At 43.3% G+C, this 25,354-nt stretch overlaps 1 protein-coding gene across 1 annotated transcript; it reads right to left on the bottom strand.

Annotated features, from left to right (window-relative positions):
- Positions 1–479: 479 nt before the first annotated feature.
- NUTF2 (nuclear transport factor 2) lies at positions 480–23,821 on the bottom strand. The gene is made up of 5 exons (XM_048316705.1): positions 23,736–23,821; positions 14,954–15,078; positions 12,917–12,988; positions 8,733–8,831; positions 480–1,070 (listed from the first exon to the last, which is right to left on the bottom strand). The coding sequence occupies exons 2-5, from the start codon at positions 15,050–15,052 to the stop codon at positions 957–959; spliced, it is 384 nt and encodes a 127-aa protein (XP_048172662.1). The 5' UTR covers positions 15,053–15,078; positions 23,736–23,821; the 3' UTR covers positions 480–956.
- Between the last annotated feature and the right edge of the window lie 1,533 nt (positions 23,822–25,354).

Below are 25,354 nucleotides of genomic sequence, written 5' to 3'. Positions count from 1 at the left end.
AGCTCTGCACACACCAGCTCCCGCCAAACGAGAGGAGGCTGCACACACAGCACAGCGCAGAACCTGAGCAGAGCTTCAGGCACAAACTCCTGGAGAGCGGCACGGGACCGACCCTCTGTGTCTGCCGGTGACGACAAATACAGGTGTCCCGTTTCGCTTAGAGGGCACGGAGACTGACTACAGACTACATCACTGTTGTCATCCTCCTGTAGTGTGTGGGGAATTTGCATTGGTAAAATACAGCAGGTGAGAACTAAGCTGTCAATGGTTAAAAACTGAGCCAGAAGGCTCTGTTATGAAAACTGCTGAGAGGGAGAGGAAAAGGGATACGGAGGAGGGCGGACCTGCCCTGCACTCACTGGTAAAACTGTCAGGAATCGTTCAGTTCGAGGGCCAGCTCTGCAAGCATTTCCCCACGAGACAGACACAGTCTACCCACAGCAAGCACTATCACACACTCCACAGCCAACTCATAAAAATAATTTAAACTTTTAAGAAAATCTCTGTTTTATTGTGTAATGTAGCATTGAAACATCTGAACAAATCAGTAACTGGGCTGTACAGGCTGCTGTTCTTTCATTTCTTTGGGTTATAGAGTATCTTGTCAGTACATAAACAACAACCTTTTGCATTATAAATTCTTTCCGAGGCATGCTGGTACAACACAAATTTCTCTTATCAAATGCAGCTAAGTCTAATTTCCAAACATCATGCACAAGAAACTCATCTAGTGACAATGTAAACTCAGCAGAAGGGCAGGTCACAAGTCTTGCTTGCTCACGCTCTGCAGTGCTGCAGGTTTGTGTATGATATTTGGAATGTTCCATGAGTGTGAATAATACCAGTTAAGAGGAGAGGAGGAAAACAAAAAAAATTAAAAAAAAAAAAAAGAAAAGAAAAAAAAAAGGAAAAAAAAAAAAAAGAAAAAAAAGCCCGGGTGCCTCGGGATGGGCAGCTCAGCCGAAGTTGTGCAATGCTAGCCTGAACATGTCATTGGTGCAAACCCAGGCATCGTTGATGTTCTTTAATAGAAATATCTGGTGGAATCCCATGATAGGATCTTCATCAGCCTGCAGAAAGAGAGGGGGGGGAAAAGGTTTAAAACACTCTGTTTTTGAGAAATTTATTCCAAAACTCACGATAAGACAACTTAAAGCTAACATTAACAGTGACATCACATGCTGTAAGATGTGTAATACCCCAGGAGACACCAATACCACCAGAGGGTCTGTTCTGAGGGGCTTTGCAGACAAACACCCAGGGCCCAGTGACATGGAAATCCTGCAATGGCATCTGAAGTTGGGGTTTTTTGAAGACCTGCTGAAGTGTCACTCACCACACTGATGGAATGTGCCTGCCTCAGTGTTGAATCACAGATTCCTTGCCCAGGACTCAAGCTTAAAAGAAGTGGTTCAATTTTTAGCTGCTGAACTTTGGGTTGATGGCAGATGGGGATTTCTGTAGAGGTTGGTATCAACACATTGGCTGGATGATCCAGGTAATGATCTGGGTGTTGAAAGCCTTGCCAGAGCAGGTGCAGCTGGCCAGCAACATAGTACTTCCCACTTCCACTGTCCAGCAACAGCTGGAAGGGAGCAGAGCATTCGCTACAGATGTGACAGTGTGTTCTAAGCACAGGGAATGTCTGCAGCAGTGCCTCCACTCCTACCTCTGAAAATATGTCCGGGTTACTACAATATTACTACAAAAGTAGAAAATAGTATTAGAGGGAGACTAGTACTCCCACCTAATGTTTATTTATCCATCTTCTCAGAGACACTGTGCAGGAATTAAACCCTCAAAATAACAAATTATTCCCAAATCAATCAGCTGGAAATGACACAACAGGATTTAATCTGAACAGCACACAGGAGCAACTACAAAACAATCTTCTGACGGTGGCTGTAGTGTGTTCAATTCAGCATTTTTGGAGGATTTTAAGCTTTATTCTTTCAACACATGACTATTCAGCTTCAGAAAAGGGGGGGAATGTATAAAAAGAGCCTTGAAAAGCAGCAGCCAGAGCAGCTCATGAAAGAGGCTGTCAAAGCACTGAGTGTTCATTGGCAATGCTCTGCTGTTCACTGAGAACAAGTGAAAAGTCTGAAGAGCAAAGCAGACTACAAAATAATCAAAAAAGGAAACTTTACTTTAAAAAGATAATATTAATGGACTGTGAAACAAGTCAGGTTTCAGGAGCAACTCGCAAAGGACATCACTTATATCACAGAACAGCAAGTCTGCCAGAGCGCTGGTGGCATCAAGTGCATGGAAAGAAAGCATTCAGATCCAAAAACCACTGCAAGGATTTCACAGTGACAACTGCCTAGGAAGTTAAGTGGTGCACATGAAGTGCAGTTTCACTAAGCATATGCTAATTCACAGAGGAAAACCAAAGTGGGCCCTAGACTGGCCTCTCAGGAAAGTGATACTGAAATAATGATAGATATTTATTTATTAAACCAGCTGAGAGCTCTAAAGCAATCAAGGCAAGCATAGGGTTAGCAGTTATTAGGGAAGAACAAAGAACCAAAACCCAGAAAATGCAAATGCATAAACAGGCAAACAACACCCACATATCAAATCCTGCATGCATTTCTTATAATTTAAAAAAATAAAATGCTGCAATAAAGTCATAAAATTACAAGAAAAATGATCCAGCTACAGGACAGTTTCCTACTGAAGACAGTCAATTGAGTACAACTCTTCAGCTTGCAAAAACATGAGAAGGGGGAGAACAGGCAAGACAAGTTACTATAAAACCATGAAGAACAAAGTGAATGAGGAAACTACTACAGCCAGAAATTAAGAAGGCAACAAGTAAGGCCAGAAATATGAGCAAGTCAGTGTTCAATACATGACTGAATGAGAGAAAAATCCTCAAAGCAAGACAAGTGCCAGTAGTCACTGTCCAGCAGACGAACAGGGCAGCTTGTCCCTCAATATACACCTGCTTTGCATGAGGCAGAGGCTCCCTGGGAAGGAGCCCAGTGTGAGCACAAGCGATTATGCTGGGTCAGACCAGCCGTCCATCTCGTGCATTAGCACATATGACAGCAGTCATGGCAATTATTTCAAAGTATTATCCTTACTACATATGCCCAGAAGAGAGGCTCACATATCTGTGCTGTAGAGGTGGCCTGTGCACTGAAGCCCATGGGTTTGTGCCTTTCCCAGCTTCTCCCGGGTATCCAATGTAACCCATCCCAGGAGAGCCTCACTGCTTGGGAGTTGGCAGGTTCTCAGCTCTCAGTTGCCCTCCTCCTTGCAGATCACTGAGGCATCTATTACAAGCTACATAAGTACTTTTCACACCAAATTTGAGCTTGTCATTACTGACATGACTATGCTTTAAAATATACATCTGGAAAAAAAATATCAGCACCAGATGAGCTTTAATGTAGGTCTCCTCGATTTCTGATAAGCCTAGGTAGGCTCTGATAAAAGCACTGCAGCTCTTGATGCTCTGGCTTAAGGAGGATTTCCTCCTTTCTTAAGCAGTTCAGGGCTGGACACATGAAGAAGGACTAAAAGGGAATTCTTCCCCCAAAACACTTGGTGTGGTACAGACACCAAATTCCCACAATGAAGTCACACATTATTGTTTTCTTTATTCCTTTCATGTTATCTCTTCATAGCATAGAGCAACAGTATACTTTAAAAACAAGGAAAATCCTAGACTATACCCAAGGTGAAGTAAATACTTTGTAGTCCATTCCCAAATTTTGACTATGTAATATTAGCACATAGCAAAGGCTCACAGTTCAGTGACTCAAGATGCCCCAGAAAACACAGACTAATCTATCCCATTTTAGGTTAGATCTTCATCACAGCTCAGATAACACCACTGAAACTCTGTCCTTACTTTTCACTCCAAATTCAGGCATGAACCTCAGGATTTGCATTCCAGATGTGAGCCCAGGCTCTAAACACAAGGGGCTTTAGTCTTCCCATAAAACTTTCCTTTGTGCAGTTCAAATTCTTCCATGACATCATTGAATTAAAACAAAAATTAAAGAAGTCCCAGAATCAGACTAGAAGGATCCTCTGATTTCCAGGCTAGGCTTTTGCTCAGCATGAGCATAGACTACAGCAGCTCTGCATCACAGAACGGGCTGGGGTGGTCCACACAGGGGACCTTTAGAGATCACCTAATCCAATCCTCCTGTCCCAGGCAGGGACATCTTTCACTGCATCAGGCACAGCTTTGTCTAGCAGAGTCTTCAAATTCTCATAGAACAGATGTTTCACAAGGTATCCAGGCACCACTTCCCAGGGTTTCAGTCTTCCATGAAAATCTTCCCTTGTGTCCCATCTGTACCTTCCAAGTTACGGTTTCCAACCACTGTCCCTTGTTACACTGTCTGGCACCACTGAGAAGAGTTTGCTTTCAGGTAGTTGGAAATACTCAATCACTTTTCACTTATATTTCCAGCAGATTGCCCTTTGCCACCTTCTCTCCCAGCTCCACAAGCTCTCCATCACTCACAATCCTGGCAGCCTTCTGATCTTTCAGTTTTTCTACATCCCTTCTGACCTGGAGGCTCCAAAGGAAGTCCTAAGCTCACAGAGCAGTGAGCTATGTCAGAGTTTGAGATGCAAGACTGCTTTGCACTTCAGGTTTAGCTACACAACTTTCCTCCTCTTGCCTGGTCAGAGAGGGTTTTACTTCTTCACCAGCACCCGAAGCAGTAATTGATTGAACTGCAGGGTTGCAACAACCCTTACCTCAAAGGAAAGGCTAATTACTTGAGACTGCAGGTTCTTTCAGATGTTAAGCCTTTTTTAACTGGCTTTAAGTGCTTTTTAAACAATGCTTCAAGTGTTCAGCATGCATTACAAAAACATCCAGTGATTTTAATTGCAAATTTCCTTTTCCTTTTAAGACTAGGAAACACCGCATAACAATTAGTTATTCACAATTAATTCTGCATCGATCACTTCAGAAATCACACTCTGGGGAGAGCCACAGATCTGCCACATAGCTCTGAGAACACACAAGCCACAGCCATGCTTCTCAGCCGAGCTCAAGGGACAGAAGGGCAATAAGAGAGCACTCCTTACTCAACCAGGACAGCCAGGACTGGAAGACAGGTAAGGCACAGGGTTAAACGTTGTGGAGGGCTAGCCTGAAGACTTCGTTGGTGCACACCCAGGCACCTTGAAAATTTTTCAACAAAAAGGTTTGGTGGAAGCCTAGAACTTGGTCATCATCTGCCTGAGCATGACAGGAGAAATACATTACTAGGTGAAGCACACTGAAGATACTGGGTGACATTCTGGATGAACTCTGGCAAAGCAGGGTCACACCAAAAGGAATTCACTCCTAAAGACTTAAACTGATGCTTACTCTTTCCTAGTTGAAGCAAGCAAGCAGCACTCAGACAATGAACAGCAATATTAGAATAAGTGGATGTGTATTTATTATACCTCTACAAAAGGATAACCCCACCCAAACATTAATACCTATCAGCATCCATTAAAGAGGATCTTTGAAAGCAATTACTGCACTGCTTTAGCCAGCGACTTAAATTCCTGCTAGTGACATTCACCTACTTAGATGCTCTGTTACTCTACAGCATCTTCTCAAAGAAGCTGTTGTGCCCAGGCCTCTCAGTGTAGGTGATTATTCTGTTGCAAAAGGTTTTTTTATTTATTTATTTATAGTTCATACTGGTATTAGCATGCTGGGCTGTGGACTGGAGCAGCACAGAGGCAGATACACATCCTGACCTTGTCATGGGGCAGTTATGATTTCAACTGACCCCAGTTAAAACCCCTCCCTCATGGGAGGCCAAGGGCTTAAAGCAACCCAAACCTGCAGATCTACTTGAGAATTAATACTCTGATAAAGGAAATAAGAGAGTTTGACAGTAGCAGTCCTTAGCCCCATTATTCCTTCAGAACTCTTCTTGTACAGTCAAGAAGAAAACTCAGGCTTTGTGATGATTTGGTAATAGCTCACCCCACAATATATGCAAGGGAAGTAGGAAGTTTTTCTCCTTTGGTTTATTTTTGCCCCTAATGATTTATATATCTATGGTTTAGGGAAGAAACATATGTATAATGGTTTAAGGCAGAAATACAAGATGTGCCTAGCTTCCTCAGAGTGAATGATGTTCTGAACTTTGGGACTAGAAATTCAAGCAACTAATGCCTCAGAAGATCTGTTTAAATATCATGCCAAGAATGACAACTTAGAAAAGAGCATGTTACAGGTATTTTAGCACTATTGCTTTCTTGGGTTACTCTATTAAAAGCATTATACATGGTCCTTCATTACATGAAACAATTCAAGTTTTGAAAAACTGCAGAGGATTAAAATATGCATTAATTGTCCTGGGCTTTGAAGAATTTGTTTCGCAGTCCCATGAAAAGGGTAATGGAATAGTAAGCAGGAAGAATGGCCTTCCCCTTCAACCCTTTCAAATTCTGCTACTGGTGGTCTTGGAAGCGCCCTTCCTTGTGCAAAATTCTCTTAGTTTTCCTTGAGACCAACATATGCAGGCTGAGCAGCCACACCACTAAGAAGGCAGCTTTAAATAACAGTGAGTATGCAGCTCCACGTTTGCCTGTTACAGTGTTCCCTGCTCCTGGAGCTACAAGTGAGCCACTTGTTAAAATGCACCATCTGCACCCAGCTATTCTCAGTTAGTGTATTGTACACAGAGCAGCACTGAGATGCAGTAAAATGCCTGTCAACATGTGTGAATTGGCACGAGAAAAAAGTATTCACTACATATGACAGCCAGGTTCATTCATGCCACAGACTGTTCCTGATACTGCATTTGTCCACCTCTATAAATATCACAACAAGGCAGAAGCATGAAGTTAAAGTTCTAAGTTGACTTCGACCTTCTGGACACTTGTTCTGTGAGAAGCAGCATTCCCAGGGATTAAGATGTAATTTTTAAAGCTAAGGTTTGAGACATATACATGTGAAGAGTGGAAAAACATTTCCTCATCTACTAAAAATTCACAAGCAAGTTGGATTTGATCATGACAGTAGGCATACTTTAATCCAGTATGTTCTCTCCAAATACCTGGATGCTCTAAGACATGATCCCCAAATTATACTGAGTTATTTCAGCAAGCTGAAATTATTCAGAGGTTAAAAACAATACAACAGAAAATACTACTCCAAGTCATGGTATTTATGGAAAGTTCCCAGATTGCATTTACAATCCCTCCATATTAATGGATGAGAAAACCCAGTATCTTTACAGAATCTTTTAGAACTTGGTATCTTGCCACAGGATCCAACACAATCACCGTTGCAAGCTGTGATCTGCTTGATAGTTATGCAATAACCTTAAAAACATGACTGTGCAAAACTAGGTGCAGATGTGACTGGCCAAAGACATTGAGTCAAAAGGTCTTGATCACATCAGAGTTTTGTGCACACCCAAGAGCAAGGCTGAGGAGATCAGCATGTTTGTCCTGCAATTCAGTGCTTTCCATGGTCACATGTGGCTGCTTTTCCACAGAGTGTGTGCAGGTGGGACTGAGCAACAAGAAAGCTGGAATCCAACTTGCAGCTGGGAAGCAGGAGCAACTTTAATGAGAGCCAAAGCTGCCTGTGTTAGGTTCGGCAGTGGATGCACTGCTCTTCTCAGCTGCCCAGCCCAAAACGAAGAGAACAGCTTAGCAAGCAGATTCAAACATCCAGTCCTATGTTTGCTTAGTAAACAGTACAGTGTCAGTGGAAGTTTGAATGCTTTGGTACTGGAGGTGCCGTTGAGTTAGCAGGAAAAGGAAATCTAACAGCTATTTTAAAACAAACTGGGTGCAGATAACTCTGAAGACTGGATGGCATTAGAGGCCTGACTTCACAGCATAGCTGGACCAAACGAACTCTGATAACTTCAACTACTGCTATGTAATTTCACATTTTTTAAACTAACACCCCCCACTGTGAGCAAGTTCTGCCTGCAGCTGACTTTCACAGAGTATTTTTTGCAGATTCCAGGACAATGTCTTTCATTCATAAGCAGCTTCATTAATTTACAAGTCTGTGGCCCTGGTATACTGGCAGACTGGGTAAGTTTACACAGTGCAATAGTATCAGTCACATAGCAATATAGTCATACTAAGCCTGAAAAATAATCTGATTCTTCACAAGAAGCAGCTGTTTCAACAGTAAGTGTTTGATCTCAGAGGCAACACTCCCATTGCTGAATCAGTTTTGATTACAGAGGTACTGGACCATACTGACACCAGGATTGTATTCTTGTGTCCTGTGACAGTAAATAAAAAGTATGGACGCACTGAAGGGTGGTCAGTTAGCAAAATGAAGTCTGCTAAATCAGAGCTCAATGCAAACAGGACATCAAGGTGCATGTTAAACTAGATGTGCTTAAATTGTCCAAGAACACTGTGATGATGCTTTTAAATGCAACAGAGGACACCAAAACCTTACTGCATCAGGGAAAGGGAAATACTGATGCCTTTAGAACCCACATGGTATTTGTCTGCACAAATAAATCCATGATACTTTGCTTGGCAGAACACAACTGGCAAATTACAGGTGGCTTACCTAGAACTAGGTGTCTGAAAGAAGGAGCATTTCTTGACAGTCTTGAATGGCAGAGGAACAATATCCCAATGCAAACTTATCCCTTTTCCTTCCCCACCCATGAGAGCATTTTAATGTATTCAGAAATCAGATGATTTAGAATCCTACAAAAATCTAAGACACAAACACTCATTAACCTGTAATGGAAAGAGTTTACCTTAAGCTGTCCCACTACCATACTGAGTATACAGCTATCAGGTGTAGGTTGGTGGTCTTGTGCTGTGATGCTGTGTTGTATCTTTTGGAAAGGGAGGCTCTGCAATGAAAAGAAATCAAAATAAGAAAGTATACAGCAACTGAATTACTTAACTTACAAAACAAAGATTGAGCAAATCCAACATTATGAAGTGTTAGACTATTGTGGCAGTACTGCACAGAAAACTGTTGCAAATGAGGGCACTACTCATTTGGGGGGTCAATTGTAAGTTTTTTTCAAGCACCAAGAGAGGAAGTAACATTGCCTTACACAGTGAATGGTACCTTTTCCTACTCTAATTGCACTGCCTGAAGAGCTTCAGATCATCTGTAAGCTCAAAGTTCATATGATGAAGGAACAAACCTCTGCTCTGAACTGTGTTAAAGGATTTTATCATCTAATACTTGAGGTTTACCAGACAACCCCGAATTTGCTTCTTTGTTAAAGTGGCTATGAATGGAAAGGAAAAGTGGATGAAGTATTCAAGACATGAGATCCACATATCCACTCTTCCCCTTTTTAATTCCCTTGACACTCAGGTAGCCAACGTCAGTACGTCTGGAGGTACTTGTGCAAGGAACACACCTCGAGGAGCACCGGGCATTGGAGAGTAATTCCCGTCTTTCAATTTAGACCACATTCACATTCCAACATGGACAAGTCCAAGCAGTGAACGTGAAGTATCTGGGGGATCTCAGAGCCCTGTCACACAAATGCAATTTTGGGACTGTTTCTCCAAAAGCTGCATTACTGCTAGGTGCTTTAGTGGCAGTTCAGCATGGATGGAGCTCTGGGTGACCATGTGGCAGATACTCAAAGTCCAGGAACTGCACAGCATGGCAGCACGGGGCCATTCAAACCTCACGTGGCACTTGGATGCCTTTGCTGCATTTCCCTGATTTGGAAACAGGTTGAAACAGAGCCAAATGCATACTTTGACAAGTTCTGCACTTCCCTCTACTGGAACAGGCCTCAAAGACTTCCTAGAAGGCCTAGGTAGAGACACAAGTCCTGCTGTAACGAATATGAAGTGCAGTCTTGGCTCTACAAGCCTAAGGCTCCAGGAAGAATTCCAGGAAGCTAAATCCTTGGATAACAGAGAACACAGAAACTGTGGAAGGATCAGGACCTGAGGAAGCATATGAAGTGTAGGGAGCAGCCCTCTAATTAGAGGGATACTATTCAAGAACACCCTTTAATAAAGCCTGCGGTGTTTCCTCTTGGCTGGGAATACAGTCCCAACCAACTTGGAAGTGCAAAATGGACTGACAGCTTTGTAGTATGGACAGACATAGTAACAACACAAAACCAGAGCCTTCTTCTCTGAACAACCAGCAGACTGTTTTCCAGGGTCACCATTCCAAACTTGAATGTGCAGAATACCCACACAACTTGCACAAGCACAGGCTGGGAAGTTACTTTGACAAAAGGGTACTCCAAAGCCCAGCCCCACCTCTGTACAAGAGCTTCTTGTTGAACAAGCCCCACAAAAAGATTCTTTTAAAAAGGCAGAGGGATGAAGGGGAATGAATGCAATTGTGTTCAGGGAGGAAGGAAAGGCTTTGGGATCAAGAGCTCTGCAAAATGGTGACAAGGAACCAAAGACAAGGCTGGGTAAGACAGTGGCTGTTTCAAGTACCTGATTCCACAGGACAAGAGGAAATGGCCTCAAGCTGTATCAGAGGAGGTTCAAGTTGGATATCAGGAAGAATTTCTTCACTGAAAAGGTGGTTAAGCATTGGAATGGGCTGCCCAGGGAAGTGGCGGAGTCACCATCCCTGGAAGTGTTCAAGAAACAACTGGACATGGCACTCAGTGCTATGGTTTAGTTAACAAGGTGGTGTTCAGTGAAAGGTTGGACTCGATCTTGGCACATATTTTCCAACTTTAAAGATTCTATGATTGTCCTTTTCAGAGGAAAGGACCCCAAATGGCTGGCCAGCCTAGTGAGCTACTCATGTGATGCATTGGGAGAAAACCCACTGGAAAGAGCAGGAGTGTAGCTGACAGGAAAGACCACTGATTTTTAGGACAGGCAGAGGCTACCGCAAAAGGATGGCTGCTTATAGACATCCATCTGTACTGAAGCGAATAATTTTGTGGTATGAAAAGTACAATAAAAGTGTCTAAAAAGCATGGAACTACACAACAACCACGGCTTTTACCATCCTCTGACATTAGAAATTGGCTGGTCTTTCACTATAAAAAGTATGGAATCCTCCTTGAAGTCAGGTAAGAGAAATCAGGCAAGAATAAAGTTAAGTAGCATAAACTCGCTGCTGGCAGCAAGAATACCTGTCTCAGCTTCCGCCTTGCTCCACTACATTCATAGAACTATGTAATTATTATCTCAAATGCTCAATGTAAATCAGGCTGCCCCTAATTAGCACAGGCACTCTATGTGAAACAAGTCCAGCACCAATTAGGACAGAAGAAACAAGTGTCAACTCCCACGCTGTAACAAGGCACAGATGTGACAGTTCTGCAGAGCAATGCCCATACAACCTTGCCCTGCTATATGAGCAGACTGAAAAGGTGCCATACCATTGCTGTCACACAGCAAAGAATTTGATCTATAAGAAAATGCCACCTCTCTGTGCTTACATCAATTCACCATCCAGGCACTGAAGGACACAAGACCGCAGAAGTGCAAAAGAATTTCAGTGCCAAACTTTCAGGGATGTGCTGAACTGACTAAGCAGCTCCAGAAGCAGAGTATGTGAGCACACGAAGCTGACACAGCAAAGGGAGCCCAGGCAGCTCAGTGCTGACAGAGGAATGCTGAACGACATTAGAGTCACTGTAAGCTGATACAGCTCATAACGAGCCACGGCAGTGGGAGGGCACAGAGTAACTTCAGTGCATTTCCTCCTTACTTTAAGCAGATGGATACAAGCCAGAAAAAGTTTCCCTAAAGCAGAGTAGTGTGTCTTCACTCACCAATTATGACTGCAGCAGGCACATAAATCCAGAAAGTCCACCTTGCAGCAGAGACAGGGAAGGTAAAGATGAGCTATGTCACAGTGAGAAAGGGGCTGGATTTGCACTGGGCTGAATCCAAGGCAGCAATCAGACACTGTGGCCAAGCAGATGCTTGGCTGGTTGGGTATCTAAATGGCTGCTAGCCCAAAAGTCTAAAGAGCACTGAGTACACAAACAAGCTACCCTGGAGCTTTGCTATCTCCTCACCTACAAGCAGCAGTTGCTGCTCTTTCTGAGATGTGCAGCCTTCTCAAAGGCAACACAGGTACCTAAAGCACAGACCTGAGGGTGAACCTGTCTTCACAGTTAAAGATGCCTTAGGTGAAAGAAGTAATTCCAAAACACAGGAGCAGTAGCTGTGCAATAAGACAAGTGTCAAGTTGCAATTATTTTTCTTCTCAATGTGTAATAAAAATGTCTGAAATACCACACTCAGAGCAGACTGTCTGGTGACCTAAAAGTGCGTCCTCTGCATATCTTGCAAGAGAAACAAACTTTCTAGTCTCACGACAGCATGCAAGTACCCCCAGTTTTATAACAGAAGCATGGATTTACCCAAGAAGATAAAAATTCTCTTAAGTTTAACTAAACGAACATGGACTTCTGGTGTCCTCTCACTTGCTGAAGAGAGACACGTTTCAAAGTCCTGAACCATACCTGCTCATATCTGAACTGCTGACAAATCTGCATTGAGGATAAGTCAGCTTCTCCACTACAGAACTTATTTGCAGTTTACGTATCACAAAATAAGTTGTTCCTTGCTGTAATGTGTCTAGCCTTTCTCACAGACAGATCCAAATAACAGGTTTGCTATTGCTTCTTCCTTGGCATGCCTTAAAAGAGCAAAGACACCTTTCACTCCTCTAGATCAGAGGCAGCTTATGCATTAGACCTTTTAAAAAAATAAATCAATAATGTCAAATACAATTGCAGTCACAAAATAACCTTGCAAACTATGGAGTCAATTAACATTTCACCATTAGAGCCATCAGTGGAATAACCCACTACACAGCAGTAAATCATAACATTTCTTGAAGACCCAAGTTGGAAGCACAAGTTCAAGATTTTTGAACTGCTTAAGTCTAACTCAAATTTTCAGAAGCAATTATCTTCTAGTCTTCATAACTGTTTCCCAAAACATTCAGTAAGGATTACAGACTTACAGTGAGTTTTTCAACGATGGCTGCTTTGCCCTGGAACTGCTGTCCTTCCCACGTAAGGCATGATGCATCAATCTGGGGGAAAAAGAAAAAAAAAAGTCATCAACCTGCTTAGGTAACCCTTAAGCAATCCTGATAGGAGATTTTGTTTATTTCACATAAGTCCTTAGAATCCGGTTATTTGAAAACTACCTCAATGCGAGACAGAAAGAAAGCAGCAAAATCAATTGCGAAAGTTTGGAATAATCAACTAAAAATTAAGTAGGCTACATTTCATTATCATAAGTCTACCAGCAAAAAGAGTTCCTGCCTTTGGATTAAAGTCAGCTTTCAGAAGAAAATCTAAAGGATCAAAAGAAAAAAAATCCTAGGGACACAAAGTCAAGCATGTGGAGAGAGAAAAATATATGAAGAAAACTGACAACAGGGGTTGCACCACCAGGGTAGTGCTCCAACTCACCAAACTAAAGCAATTCAAAAGTGACTGGCCAGACCCCTACCTGGAACAGGTGACAAAATTCTTGACTGACTTGGATTACACCACTAAAGATAAACTGTATCTTGTGGTGGAAGCAGTGATGCAGGAATACACACCAAATCCAAGAGCTCCCTGCTGCATTCCTGCATGCTATAAAATTTGTTTGCTTCCACAGGGTCTCTGAAGGGAAAAAGCTTATCATTACAAGCCCATTTCTGCAAAATCTCCCCAAATTTACACGAATTGTGACCTTGGTGCATTTCAGCCACACAAAACAGGGTCCCATTCTCCACAGTTTAGGAACTCCACAAAACAACACACATCAGTGACCTGCATAATAGTTCTCCCAACTACATGTGCACAGGACTCTTCATGGAATGATGGAAGGCAGAAAGACCCTAAGGGTGAAAAAAAGCCAGGAGTTCATTGTGTGGAAGGCCCTACGTCCAGGAATTTAAATTAGTTTGTACTCACCACCATTTTGAGGATTTGATGTATTTTGGTAATAAATTGACAAACTGCCTAGAGACTTCATATTTAGAGCTGTGGTTAGAACACAAATTGCTTGGTTTTCTTCCTCTCTAGGCTCTGTACACAGCTTCTTGGGCAAAGTAAAGCAACAATCTGGCAGGTAGCAAGTACACAACAATCCCAAGAGCAAATGGTATCAGTGCTGCTGGATATTGCTGAGGTATAAGGAGGGGTGTCAGAGGGTGCTGAACCATTTCAATCCTCAAGAGCTTGCTGAAGCTTCACACAGCTCATCCAGCAGATGAAAAACTGGTCAGGAAAACAGGATATTCTGCTAGAAGACTTGTCAGCCTTGAACGTCTTGCTGCAAACTCCTCAGCCACCCAGCAGCATTCCTCACCATCAGCAATCAGCTCCACGCACAGAGCACTTTGCATGCTCTGGAGGAATCTTCCCCCAAAACTAAAAGCTGATGTTCCTTGGGTTTGTTAATTACGGTTTTTAATTCTGGTATCCAAGTCTACTTCACCCCAAATAAGAAGAAGAAAAAAAAAAACTAATGTTTGAGGAAATTTAAACTAAATTTACATTCATTTAACATGTTATTCTACATGTTTAAACTGGATTTAAAACTGTAAATCTATTTTAATGTTCAGAGGATTGATATAGCATGAGGTAAAAGAAACACCTGCAAGAACTGATAAACACAGGGTAGGACTTAAAATTATATCCCACTTCAAGAGGGATCCAAGCAAATCCATGCCTGTAAATTAATGGCAAACTAAAACTAGAATGTTTGCTTTTACAGAGCACTTCATCACAGGATTATCATCAAACCCCTCCAGTACAAACCACTGTCTACACCTAAACAGGGCTTTTGTGAGTCTGACTGCCTAAAAGGCAAACAAAGCTCAAAACAGAAGTGAAACATAAAAGAAAAGCAATAAATAAAAGCGAGTGTGATTGCACTGACTGATATTCCAGAGTCAGGATAAAGCCCACAATCCCACCCTGTGTATTCCCACACATCAGAACAGGGAATCCCAGACAGATAATGGGACAGTCTTAGCTCCCTTTTTGTGCATACTTACATATATTGCTCCTAACTGAGTCCTGTCTGCATCAAAAAGCTGGTAGTAATGTTGTACAAAGCTGGATCCAATCTGCTCCCAGATAGGCTTGTCTCCCATTCTGAATCCTCACCCAGAGCCAGTGACTATAAAACAAACAAACAACAAAATCATCAGAAAGATCACAGGAATAAACATAACACTTGGCTTGAGTATTAGCACCAAGAAACACATCCTCTCAGCTGGCCTGAATTTTTCTTTGAGATAAGTAGGACAAAACTCACCTCTGTATCCTAGACTTGTAAATAAACGTCTTGGATATTGAATGGTTTAGTTTCTAATTATAGATTCAGTTTGTAGTGCTATTTCAGTGTGAGGTCACATCTCACGTACAAAAGTGGAGAATGAGAACAAAACCGAGTGTTACCACCTTATCTTCACATACTTCAGAAGTTACACCATCTGAACAAGCTGGCAAGTGCTTGCTGTTTCAACTTGATCTCATTTACTGTAAACAAATGACCTGTTAATATGGATTGTCTGCAAGTGGCTTACACCAACTGATTCATGTATTTAGCTCCTCAGGTATTTCACCATCCACAGGCCATTCTATGAGTGTCCTGCCAATGGCCCATAACGAGAATTAATTCACTAGCTTGTTGTTTAACACAAGCTTACTGCCCATCCTCTTCTATCCTGTCACTGAGGCTGAAGTAGACTCGATGTTTATCTTTCAGCCTGTAATAACTTCAAGATACAAACCATGATTTTTCATAGTGGTGAGAATCTGCAGTTCCTAGTGAAGGTGCTGGAAGCTCAGAGGCATCCCACACTTCTGAACACAAGTCCTTCTATTCCAGAGGGATTAAGCATAGAGCATGCACAGCAGTGCGGACAGGCCCAAACTCTCATGCACCATCGGTACAGCTGATGGCTTTATCACAACATTACATTTTTCAAGAAAGCAAATTCATTTTTATTTATCCTGATCTCTCTCTGAAAGTCTGAAGAATTGTGCTAAAATTCAAGACACACAAATACTGCACTCAAACACCACTACATGATATTTTAAGATCCGAGTTCACTTCAAGCAAGCTATACTTGCTTAACATCAAGATGTCAGCCACTAGTCCCTCTTTGCAATCCCTGTCCAGGAACCTTGGAGTTACAGGTTTAAATTGCACTGCAAACCTGGAAAGGTATGAAATTCTGTTTTAGGATACAGGACATAATAGTTATTTTGGCTTCCTTTAGCTGTCAATTACTTACACACCTGTATAAGATTTGACAAATTCCTAAGAGAAACAAAACACACATTCCCAAGATCTCCACAGAGGGTACTCCCAGGCCCAGCTTTCTGTTCATAGTTGGACAAGAAAGCTCCTTTCATATTTTAGGCCTTTGGCAGTCTGAGCTTTACTCACACAAATGGGAACTGAAATGGGTTCAGACTTTAGGTTGGAAGTTTTAAGGTCACACAAATTTGGCCATACTTACAGAAGAGCAAATCTCTTTTATTAGATCAATGGGCTAACAGCAGGTAGCATCTGTGTTGTCAGGGTGGTAAATTCAACTACCAAGAACAACTGCTATCACATTTTTAAACATCCTTATTTCACAATCAGACACCTAGGCAGTATAGTCAACATCAAACTCACCAAGCCTGCACACTAACATAAAAATTCAAAGTCTTGTTGCCACACAGCTGTTGTTTCAACTGCTCCAAAGAGATCTACAATCTGGTGTTAGTCACCATCATGAGCACTCCACTGATACTTGCAGTACATACCTCAGTCTGGAGGAGTTTACCCAGTGTGGCCACTCCTCTGGGAAAGCATATCACAAATTATAAAAACACCCAAGTACAACAGATTTAAAAAAAACCCCCAAAAGCAACCCCACACTCACATCCCGAACAACTTAAACCTAGTTCTTTACAAGTGAAAAGGTGGTATTGATTGCACATCCATAACTGATCAACTGCAGGTTAGGCTGGTATGCAGCCAGAAATCAAAGAACTTCAGCTTGTATTAGGAGATTTTATTTTGAAGAAAAATCATCCTAAAACCATGGCACCAACTCCCTGGAAACTCTGAGTGGTGATGTCCACCCTGCTGAGAGGTAGGGCTCATGTCATATTTGGCAAATCAGAAGCAGGAGGACTTAAGTTTGATGCCTGCAGTTTCCATTCCAGACCTGTGGGTACCTACCTAGAAGTGTGTAGTTTGGGATGGCTGCAGTGGAGCCAACAATCAGCACAGGGGAAAATCATGTTGATCCACTTTCTATGGATCATCGCTGCTTCAACTTCAACATATGAAGTCACATCACTGTCAGATATTCCTAAACATTCAAGGGCAAATCTAGTTGACACTATTGATGCTCAGCAGTCACACATCTAACACTGAACTGAAGTCAAGGACAACAAAATAACCACCAGCTTATTCTCTTGAAGCTAAAGCAAGTTAGCTATTGCCATATTAAACTTCCCCCCCCACAAGATGTGCATTCACCCTTAACAGCTCACTGTACCATCATACAAACCCAAGATCAAGCTGTGCACCAACACTGCACCTCATTTAGTCCCTCAAGGCACAACAGCCTCACTCAAGATCACCAGATGCTTCTGTTCAATCCTGAAACTGTGAGAAAGCCTTAGAGACTGCAAGGAATAAAGGAATTCTTATTTTAAATATGGAAAGTAGAATTATGAGTTTTAGATCTAAAAATTAGTATGTTAGCTTGCTATTTCCTCCTAAAAAAAGAAGGGTACTTGTATTTTGATCAGTAAAATACTATTAAATAAGTAAAATAAATAAAAATCAGCATAAATTTGACCAGGTATAACATTGATTTTGTCAGAAATGAGAACAAGCTAAAAAAAAATGCAGCTGAAATTAATGACCCTTGACTAATTCTTTTCGTTTGTTACAACCTTACTCTCTTTCCTGTACCATTCGTATGTTGTTTTGCTGAACACTCACTCTTCCTGGAAAGGTTTATTTTCCTTTTCTGATCTGTCACCTTTTCCTCCATGCTGTCTTGTGTTTTCTGCCTGTCATTACGGATGTAAGAAGCTTAGATGTACCTAAAGAAAGAACAAGATGGGAATGATCTGTGTCATCAAGCCTAGTCCCTTTCAGTGAGACACAACCCATCTAAGACTGTATTGATACATGTATCAGTACAGTATTTTAATGAGATAAATATAACATAAAAGGCTTTTAAGATCTACTGCAGACCTGTGAGGATAGCACAGGTTCTGATGTTGTCAAACACTAGGGCAACACAGAGGTGCTTCAGACCCATCCAGCCAAATCCATCCACACTTCACTCACATCTGTCCATGGTTACAGAAGCACGGACTAATATAAAGCCAGCTAAAAGAAGTTTCAATAAGCTAGAAAGCTCCTAAGATGTGGCACACCTGTCCTTTTAAAGGCACCTGCTGAAAGTTACTACTGTGTAAGTGCATTACTGGATATTCCACCTTAATTCCCCACGGAAAAGGAGATAATTTCCTTAAGCTAATGAATTTCCTTGCCTTTGTCACTTCAAACCAAACCTACCTCCTCACATCCACTTAAGAACACCACAGTCCATTTGATGAACAGCTTCTTCACAAAAGCACAGCAGCAAAGCTGAGCTGCCAGCACACAGTGTAATACTTAATTCACATTATTCACTCTATTTCTTGCAATCTGCTTGCACTAGAGAATTTATCCCCACCCCAAATACCACCCAGCAGTCAGTGCTGAAGTGGAAACCCAATACAGTGCACAAAAGCTGCAGCTCCCAGCAACTCTAACAGGTATACGCCAACACTGCTGAACCAAAGTGCTTCTCCTCAGGGGCCTTTTGCAGTGACATCAAAATCGAATTTTCCAATACCTCTGTCAGACTGTAAGCTCACACATCAAGAGTAAATTCCACCCCTCTACACATCTCTCACCACAATCCCTACACAACTCATCCTACAAGGTACCAGGGCATCCCGGTGTTTGCTTTGCATCCATCTGCTTTGGCACGTGGCAGACTGCACCAAGAGCAGGACAAGCTCAAAGACCCAGCAAGCAGTAGCACCAACGAGGAAGCTGCACCTATAAGACAGAGAAGATCTAGAAGAGAACAGAGCCTCCACACGGGCCGCGAGTGATCTTGAGTGGTCTGGCCTCAGGCAGATTTTTTTATCCACAAAATCTAAAAATACAGAATCTTTTCTATTGCTTGTCTCAGCTTTGGTGCTTCTGTCTACACACACTCCTCTTCCACCCCTACCTTAGCTCTGGATGTGAGAGATTAGCACGAGCACACCAACACTGCCCATAACTCCTAAGGGGAACACAGTCCTTAAGAAACTCCTTTCTGCCACTGGTCTCGATGAAACCTCCTCCTACTGCTTCCTTCACAAGCTACAAAACACACGATACTCTGTCAGTTTGCTGCAGCACAAAGTCCATCTTTCTCCTCATGTGGCACCACCAGAGCTACTCAGAAGGGTAGCATGAGGAAGTGTCACTTATTTTACTTGGAAAAACAAGACTAATAAAGACATTGCCTTCTCTGAAATACATAAGCGCCAGTGACATCTGGAGCAGGTGGGCTACTGTCACAGCTCTGCAGTATGGAGAAAGAACAAAAAGTTGCTTCAGCCAGTAGTTACGCTTTACCAAATTATCAGACCTGGACACATGTAAGCTTGCTGCTGTCAATCAAAAAAATTAAAGTCATTCTGAATTGGAGCATGGTAGGCCTGTAATTCTAAAAGAATACTACATTTTCATGGAAAAGTCAACAAAACCTAGCATGAGCAATAGTAAAATATAAATTACTAAGGAAAACAGGTGGTTTGCCAGGGATTGCCACATTTAAAAAGCAAGATGTATTCAAAGAATCAATAAACAACCATCATAGGCAAATAAGGTCTGTAAAGTCTTTCTGGTCTGCAAAACACTAAATTAAAAAAAATTTTAAAAAAATTTTTTAAAAAAACCCCACTGAATTTAAAGAGGAAAAACCTCAAACCAATACATTCTAATGCTAGTGGAGAAAATTGCCTTCTATTATTCAGTTATGACTATACTTATTCCACAAGTAGTCTCAGCATAAGTAAACCACGCTCTCAAGATAGCAAAGACAGCCCAATGCACCACCAAAGTTAAACTCTCAAGATTGAATTCAAGCTTGTTTTCTGGAAGATCTAAGAACCAGTGCAACAAAATAGCACCAACACCACCCTCAAATCTGTGCTGCTGGTCCAGTGACACATGTGAATCCACAGCAAACACGGCTTGGCCCATCAGTTGCTGCACTGTTCACTACTGATTAACAGGAGAAAGTAAGGACAATGAAAGAGCTCTCAGCTTTTTCAGTTCCTCATACTCTTGCAATTTCTACCATGCAGGTATTTTAGATCACTCAGATTAGAGAGTCAGCAGTCTTTAGACTGGTAAGAAAAGTAAAGCAGCAAACAGTTTTAGACTATTTTTCCTTCAGTTGCTTTTCTTTTGCCACTAAAATTTGCAAAGACAGGAGCGCCTCCAGTGTGCACTTTCTAGGAACACAATGGAACCAGCATCACAGGACCAGATAATCTTCTTTCAAACAGGTCATCTATTCAACTCCACCAACAACCACTTGATAACAGATCATCCTCCTTTAGCAAAGGATACACTCCCAACAGAGAAACTATGCAAATTATCACAGAATAATGCAGGTTTGCAAGGGACCTCCTCCAGCTCAAAGCAGGAGGACAAACCTGTTCCACAGCCTGACTGCCCTCATACAGAGGGCAGCTGTCCTGTGTCCTGCCCGAATCCCATCTGTTCCAATTATGCCCCTTGTGTCCTGCCCTGGCACGAGGTACCCTGAGAAAAGCCTGGCTCCATTCTCCTGATAATGGCCTGACACAGACTGAGGCTGTGATTAAGCCCTGCTCAAGCCTCCCTAGACTAAACAAGCCCAGACCATGCAGAATGCACAGTAACACAGGGATGAAGAAATACTGGAGCTTACTGAGGGACATCATGCCTCATCAGCCATTTATCTTCAACACACTGCGACTCTGTCTGGTAAATGCCAATTCAGTGGTCAAACTTTCTCCCTTTGAAAACCTATAAAATTTCCAGTTGAGGAACAAATTTCTGCATTCAGAGACTGAAGATGTGTTTCTCTGACACATTTCCACAATCATCTCCACAGCAGCTGGCTGATCCACAGAGGAGAACCCTCTGCAAACTACAGCTCAAGGCCAATCAGAAACCATTGACTTCAGAGACCTCCACCAAGTAATTGTCATGGACTGCTCTGTACAAGAAATTACATTATTCTAAATATGCTTTTCGAGCTAAAAATAATTAAGTCTAGATATGCGAACAGTGAATGGATGGAAAGGGAGAAAGGGGAAGATGACAAGGTCCAGACTATTTCCTTCTGGGAAACACATTTACTTTCCCCTTCTTAGTCTTTTTATTCCTCTACTCCAACTTCATTGAAACAAATTAATGAGAGAATTATGCCAATCTGAAGTACATTTTTTTTGTTAGAAATGTCAGCAAGTGTAAGGCCACTAGTACACAAAGCACCTGAGGAAGACTCTGGGAAAGCCTTCACTGTGCCTACAGCTTGATGCTCATCTCAACTGCAACCTGACAACCCAAGAGAGCCACACAGAGTCAGTCAGGATGATTTTCATATATACAGATATATATTACGTGTAACTGCAGAGGAGGACATAATGTTTTGTTGTTAAGCAAAAGCCACAGTGCTACACATCTGCCTTTTTTCCAGAGTATTCTTCATGCAAGCCAAAAACCAAATTTAAGTTTGCAAGGGCTGAAGCCACATTTCCTTTCCCCAAAAGGAGTGCAAGACTGCTCAGTTTAAAAAAAACCAGGGGAGGCACTGGGGAACAGGAGGGGGAACCACTACACCCTGTTTTTCTTTACCTTATAGACACAGTAACAAAACATTTAATGGCCAAAGTTGCCACAATATCTACGAGTTTTAAAACAACATAAAGGAATTACACTTGCAATGTTACCAGCTATTAGTATATATTGCAATTCCTAAACTTACCATAGTCTACACTTTCACTAACTAAATGACCCTTTTATTAACAGGAACAAAAGAAATCCCAGCAGAGAGAACTGCAGAAAGTTGTTACCATTTGCATTTTTCTAAAGACCTGAACAAACACAGATGTTAAGCAAATATATTTCAAATTATCTAACAAATAACTTGCAACCTTTTATACAAATAATAATTAGGAGCCCATTGGGAAAACAGTTAAATAGTCCAAAAGTGAGCCAAAATATCACCTCACTTTAAATGAGATCAGGCATTTCACTATATACAGTAATTTTGCTACTTCTAGGCGGAGGTCTGTGAAATGCTTTTTTTTTTTGTTGCTGATAAAAGAAAACTTAAAGTCACTACACACAAATACAGAAATCACTGCTTGAACATGACTTCTCAAGAAGGCAAAAGAGTATTAACTTGAGAAGGCAGCTGATTAATGAATCAGAATTAACTTTCAGGCAACATTTCTGCAACCAATTCCTACTCAAGCATTTACTTGGGCTTTTTTTTCCAGTTCGACTGCAATACAGTAAGACAGTACAGCTCTAAGACACATTTACACTGGAAATTATGGACTTCGAATGAGCTGAATTATTATTTCAGCCTGCCTAAGACAGGAAGTTCAAACTGAATTGCAAGAACAGACTCTTGGGGATTTAAATGGCTTCAGAAAGCTATCTCGCATTAACTGAATGCAACACACACTCCTTGCTACTGCACACCTTTGCAGGTTTGGATTGTTTTCAAAGCTGAAAACTGACAACAGCCCGAGAGGGGAAGAAAAAATTCACGCTTGCAGATCATACTGGAAAATGGCAACTCAAAATAAAAAACTACATGACTGCAGCAGATCACTGAGCACATGCACTTTGCTAGTTTGACTCCAAGGAAGCGTGAACCTTTCACGTTCAATGTGACAAAGCGATTCAACCATGTCAGGTAACTTCAGTCCTCTCACAACCTTCTGGCAAGACAGAAAACAGCAAGAACATTAAAAACACTCGAAGGAGAAGCATAACCGAGCACACCTTCTGCCCTGCACAAACCATCTCCTCTCAGCTCCCATTCACCCCCTTTACACTCCTCCCTGCGATACCGAGCCGTCGCAAAGCAACGCAGAAGCACCGACGGGCACCAGGCCGAGAAGCCTCGGTGCCTCTGAGGGTCGCGGCGGCAGCGCCGGGGCCCGCCGGGGTGGCTGGCGGAGACAGCACGCCCGGGGAGCGCCGGGGGCTGCCGGCGGGGCGAGGCGAGGCACAGTCCACAGCTCCCCGTAATCCCCCGGCCCCGCTGGAGGGATCTGCCCCCCGAGCCTGCGAGCCGAGCTCGCCCCGGCCGAGGCTCCTCGCTCCCCCGGGGGAGCTGGGCCGGGGCCGCCCACCCCTCTCAGCTCGCTCGCTCGCCCGCCCGCCCACCCACCCATACGCGGGGCCCGCCAGTCCTGGGCACAGCCGGCGATGGCTCGGCTCCCCCCGCCGCCGCCCCTTCGGGACCGCGCTGCCGGCGCCTCAAAGACGGGGAAGGTCAGGGCGGCTCCGGCCGGCGGCTCCCGCCCAACCTGGCCCGCGGCAGCCGGCAGCGCCCCGCGGCGGGGATAGGGCTGGGCCACGGGGCCACGGGGCCGCGGGGGGCGAGCGCGGGGTGTGGCGGCGCCGTGTGCCGGCCCGCGGGCGGTGCCGGTCCCAATCCCGCTGCCACTCCCGGTCGCGCCCCCCGCACTCACCCGCGGCTCCCACTATGGCGGCGGCAGCGGCCCCGTGCGCGGCGCGAGCCCCCTCAGCCTCCCTCGCCCGCGCTCCGGCCCCGCCCCGCTCCGCCCGGCCCCGCGGCATGCCGGGACAGCGAGTCCCGCCGGCCGCCAACCGCGCACTGGGAAGGGCGAGTAGAACTACAACTCCCGACAAGTCCCGCGCCGCACCCCGCGGTGGCTCATTTGAATGAGGGAAGGGGCCCGCGCGCCGCTGGCCCCGCGGCGGCGCCCCGGAGCATTGTGGGATCGTGGGGGAGCGGAGCGGGGAGGGGTCCTTGGGGAGTAACGGGGACAGCGCTGTACCCCTTTGGGAGAGGATTGTAGCCCTTTGGGATAGGGCTGTATTCCTTTGGGGGAGAGTTGTACCCCTTTGGGAAGGGACTGCACCCCTCTGGGACAGGGTTGTACCCTCTGGGACAGAGCAGGACCCGTGGCCCTGAGTAGGGACGTAGGTGGTCAGCCACAGCCAAAACTGCAGGTCCTGAAGTTAATTTTAGTTCCCCCCATAAAGGATTTACACTGACAATTTGTTAAAAAATTGCTTGGCTTGATTGCAGTGAAAAGTTATCAAAGAAGGTGTGGGGTGGTAGAAAAACGCCTTCAAATAAATACTTGTGAATAGGTAAATGGTCTAAAAGCGTGGTTTGGGTCTCACTGGAGCCCTCCCATATTCCCTGGAGCAGCAGCAGAGAGGACTCATAAAGGTACAGGAGTTGGCAGGATTTTGGATTACATGGCTAAATGGGCTGTGGACAGAGTTACATTCCTAGATTTCTTGTGTAACTGGAAAGCTGAACTGGTAGGTGATCTTGTACTAACTACAATGCTGGCTATGGGCTACTTAGGGAACACATGACTTGTTTAGTGCTTGAGCTCTGCAGCTCAGGGATGCTGGGCAAGAATACATCATCTTAAATAAAATTATTAACCCTCTGGGCCAAAGGCTATCATATTATTACATAAAAACTTTTAAAAACCTAAAAAAAGCCCCCAACAAAACAACCAAAAAAAACCCAACACCACCCCCCCCCCCCCCCCCCCCCCCAATTTCTAGAAATAGGTACAGAACCCAAAAAGGGAGTCACTATTAATCTCTAGAGGAATTGTTATGACCTTAAGGTTTTCCCTTAGAATCATAAAAGCAATTTAAAATAAACATTCTTCAAGTCCCCTTCTAGGGCTGACATTTGAAAATACACAGAAATGTGACAACCAAAAATAGTCAAAACTGGTAGAAGAAAAATATTGCAAGGGTACAGGCTGGATTAGAATACAGAAAGGTGCAGGGTTGAAAGAGAAGAAAAATGTTTGCACTGAGCAGCAGCACAGGGTTTTTTGTTATCATAATAAGGTGCCTTCCTACAGAATTAACCTCTTAATTCCCTGAGGTGTGGTTGCTCACTTCCTTAATTTACCAGGAAATGTGAGAAAGTGTGCATGAGGAAAAATGTCTGCCTTTATCAGAGTTTATCTTCCATTGGAACGGACCCACAAGGATCATTGAGTCCAGCTCCTGGCCCTGCACAGGACAGCCCCAACAATCACACCATGTACCTGAGGGCACTGTCCAAACACTTCTGAACTCTGGCAGC

This window comes from Corvus hawaiiensis, chromosome 12 (genome assembly GCF_020740725.1).
Source record: "Corvus hawaiiensis isolate bCorHaw1 chromosome 12, bCorHaw1.pri.cur, whole genome shotgun sequence".
NCBI lineage: Eukaryota > Metazoa > Chordata > Aves > Passeriformes > Corvidae > Corvus > Corvus hawaiiensis.
The sequence above is the reverse complement of the archived record's forward strand: the minus strand, read 5'-3'. Positions and strand labels throughout refer to the sequence as shown.

What these genes read in the sequence shown, in the direction of transcription:
- NUTF2 (XM_048316705.1), bottom strand. Translation starts at nt 15,052, where the DNA reads ATGGGAGACAAGCCTATCTGGGAGCAGATTGGATCCAGCTTTGTACAA. An exon ending in CCATCGTTGAAAAACTCACT is followed by an intron (nt 8,832 to 12,916) that starts GTAAGTCTGTAA and finishes TTTTCATTGCAG; the next exon opens with AGCCTCCCTTTCCAAAAGAT. An exon ending in TGGTAGTGGGACAGCTTAAG is followed by an intron (nt 1,071 to 8,732) that starts GTAAACTCTTTC and finishes CTCTTTCTGCAG; the next exon opens with GCTGATGAAGATCCTATCAT.